General features: G+C 45.9%; 1 protein-coding gene across 1 annotated transcript; it reads right to left on the bottom strand.

The window, feature by feature from the left end:
- Nucleotides 1-1,798: 1,798 nt before the first annotated feature.
- On the bottom strand, nucleotides 1,799-2,774 carry LOC127185078 (cyclin-dependent kinase 4-like). Its single transcript, XM_051141615.1, has one exon. It carries the CDS (start codon nucleotides 2,772-2,774, stop codon nucleotides 1,863-1,865), a length of 912 nt encoding a protein of 303 aa, XP_050997572.1. The 3' UTR covers nucleotides 1,799-1,862.
- Nucleotides 2,775-3,211: the final 437 nt, after the last annotated feature.

The raw sequence follows: 3,211 nt of genomic DNA, 5'->3' as shown, positions 1-3,211 counted from the left end.
ACCCAGACATACCACTCCTGGGCATATACCCAAAAGATGCTCCACCATACAACAAGGACATTTGCTCAACTATGTTCATAACAGCCTTGTTCATAATAGCCATAATCTGGAAACAACCTAGAATTCCCTCAACCAAAGAATGGATAAAGAAACAATGCTTTATTACACATGGAATACTATTCAGCTATCAAAAATAAGGAAATCTTGAAATTTTCAGGCAAATGAATGGAACTAGAAATGATCATCCTGAGTGAGGTAACCCAGAACCACAAAGACACTCATGCCATATACAAACTCATAAGCAGATGCTAGCCACTTAATACAGGATAATGACATTACAATACAGAGACTGATGTGCCAACCAAGGTCCATGTATGATGCGGACCTAGACCCTCTGCTCAAATGTAGTAGATAGGCAGCACAGTCTCCTGGGGGATCCCACATTACAGGGAGAAGGGACTACTTCTGACATGGACTTGGGCCCCCCAACATTGATCACTTTGATCACTTCCCCCCTGGCAGAGTGGCTTTACCAGGTCACAGAGGAAGAGGACACAGGAAGTACAGATGACACTGGATAGGCTGAGGTCAGATGTTAGGGGAGGAGGGCTTTCCTTTCTGAGGACCAGGGGAGGGAGGGAGAGGGAATGAGGGAGGGGGACTACAATCAAGATGTAAAGAACTCAAACTGCAGAATAAGCAGGTAACTTATATTGCTAATCCCACTACATGGGAATAGCTCTGAGACTGGCTGAATATCTATGCATAAACAAGGCTTAGTGTTGGTCACAGAATTCCTGTGACTTATTATTAGATACCATTAGATACCATTCTGCATATGGCATTAATGAAGATTTGCAGACTTCTTACTTCTGCTCATACAAAGAGCAGAGAAACAGCACTAATTGTTCTGTGCATCCCCTACACCTCATACAATTATAATTTGGGGACGGTATAATGCTTGTGAGAAATTTTATGTTTTCAGAACAAAAGATCCGGACACTGATGCTGGATCAGATACCACAGGATTCATTCCTCTCAGCATGATGGATGCTGACATCCTGCATCCTTCATGTTCCAGCCCCAGGTGCTTTGGTTGCTGTTACCCATCAGAACACGATAGCTTCTAGGACAGCTTCGAAGAAAGCTTCTGATCGCAATTGGTCCAGCATTTCAGACTGTTCCACACAGGAATCTTATTAAGCTTAAAAATTTTCAACATTTAGAAACTGGACCACAAATGCTATTCCTGGCTTGTTTAACCATTTCCCCAATTTTATTTTGACCCTACCAAGGTATTATTCACCTCAAATCAGCCAGAAGAAACCTTAAGAGATTGGTGGCCCATTTCACTTGTGGGGGGTTGGGTAGGATTTTATTTGCTCTATTGGGCTACAGATGCTTATTTTCACTGGGAGTTGGTTATAAGTTATTATTGGTCTTATTTAGAGAGAAAACAAAGTGGGACTCAGGGCTATCTCTCTTTCCCTTTAACTTTCTTTCGTAGGTATGGAAATAGGGGTTGAAAAGAAAGAAGGGGGTATAGAAATACATAGGGATGATAGAACAAAATATAGATTATTGAATCTACTCCTCAATTTAAGGCCTTAATTGTTACTCACAATAAGGTTATTTTTAATTCATTGGTATAGAATTTTGTATATTGATGCAAAGTAAGCTTAATTTTGATGCATTGGTATAGAATTCAAATTTAAAATTATTCTTCACACACATTATTTATGTTTCTATTCTAACACGAGATGTTGTAGCCATACCTCTCAATTATAATACTTGGAGGCTGCCCTTTTGGCGAGGTCCTTCCCACTCAAGTGTCCAGAAGTGTAGAAAGGCGGCCACTCTTCTCACTCCGGGTCGCCTTCTTCCTTGTGCAGATAAGGGTGCTGCAGAGCGCGGAAGGCAGAGATTCTCCTATGTGGGTTAAAAGTCAGCATTTCCAGCAGCAGTTGTGCTCCAGCTTCCTCCATCTCTGGCACCACTGACTGCACCGGCCAAGGCCCTCTGGGGGAAAAGGCTCCTCGGGGCAGAGACACCTCTTGAGGCCAGTCATCTTCTGGCGGCAAGCCAAGGAGATCGAAGATTTTGCCCAACTGGTCCGCTTCAGAGCTTCCGCAGAAGAGGGGCTTTCGTCGAAACATCTCTGCAAAGATACAGCCGACACTCCACATACCCACAGGGGTTGCATATGTAGACTGCAGAAGAACTTCAGGGGCCCAGTACCAGAGTGTAACAACCACAGGTGTGAGGGCCATCTGGTAGCTGTAGATTCTGGCGAGACCAAAGTCAGCCAGCTTGACTGTCCCATTACTTGTCGCCAGAATGTTCTCTGGCTTCAGGTCTCTGTGAACAATACAATTTGCATGAAGGAAATCCAGGCCGCTTAGAAACTGACGCATCAGGTCCTTGATGGTCTCCACTGGCAAGCCTGGCGGGGGCGCTTTCTCCAAGTAAGTCCTTAGGTCCTGGTCAATGTGCTCGAACACTAGGGTGACCTTGATGTCGCGATCAGTTCGAGAAGTAGCACAGACGTCCATCAGCCGTACAACATTGGGGTGCTCAAAGGCTTCCAGCCTCCTCAGTAAGGCCACCTCACGAACTGTGCTGACAGGAAGGCCCTCTCCAGCTCCTTCTCCATTAGGAACTCTCACACTCTTGAGGGCCACAAAGTGGCCACTGTGGGGATCTCGGGCCTTGTACACCATCCCATAGGCACCGACACCAATTTCAGTCACTGGTTCATATCGAAAGGTGGCCATTCTCGGAACAGGGAATTTCCTCACGCCTGGCGGAGATCTGAGGAGGTGGCCCTTTACCTGGGCCCGGGAGCCGGTTCATACACCAGGGATTGGTCTGGGGCAGCTGTACGCTATGGGCCAGACCATAGACACAGGCCTTGAGCTACAGAGGTCCCCTCACCCCCACCCTCACCATGTGACCAGCTGCCAGAGAGGCATGCGGAAACCAGGAGGGCAGGGATGACGCAGGATGTTCTGGACACGTGACCTCCACCCATGCGCAGTGGGTGGCCCTGTGGAGGACCGCTTGGATGGGCGCTAGTCTATTTTTATCACAAGAATATATATCCTAGGTGTAACGGATAGCTATGATTCTATAGGAATATAAGGTAAAATAGATACAATCATAAAAAACATCATAGACCTACAGAATATGGCATTTAAAAATGTTTTTATGA

The sequence above is a fragment of the Acomys russatus genome, chromosome X, assembly GCF_903995435.1.
Source record: "Acomys russatus chromosome X, mAcoRus1.1, whole genome shotgun sequence".
NCBI classification, from domain to species: Eukaryota; Metazoa; Chordata; class Mammalia; order Rodentia; family Muridae; genus Acomys; species Acomys russatus.
Note: the sequence above shows the minus strand (reverse complement) of the source record. Positions and strands in the feature narration are given on the sequence as shown.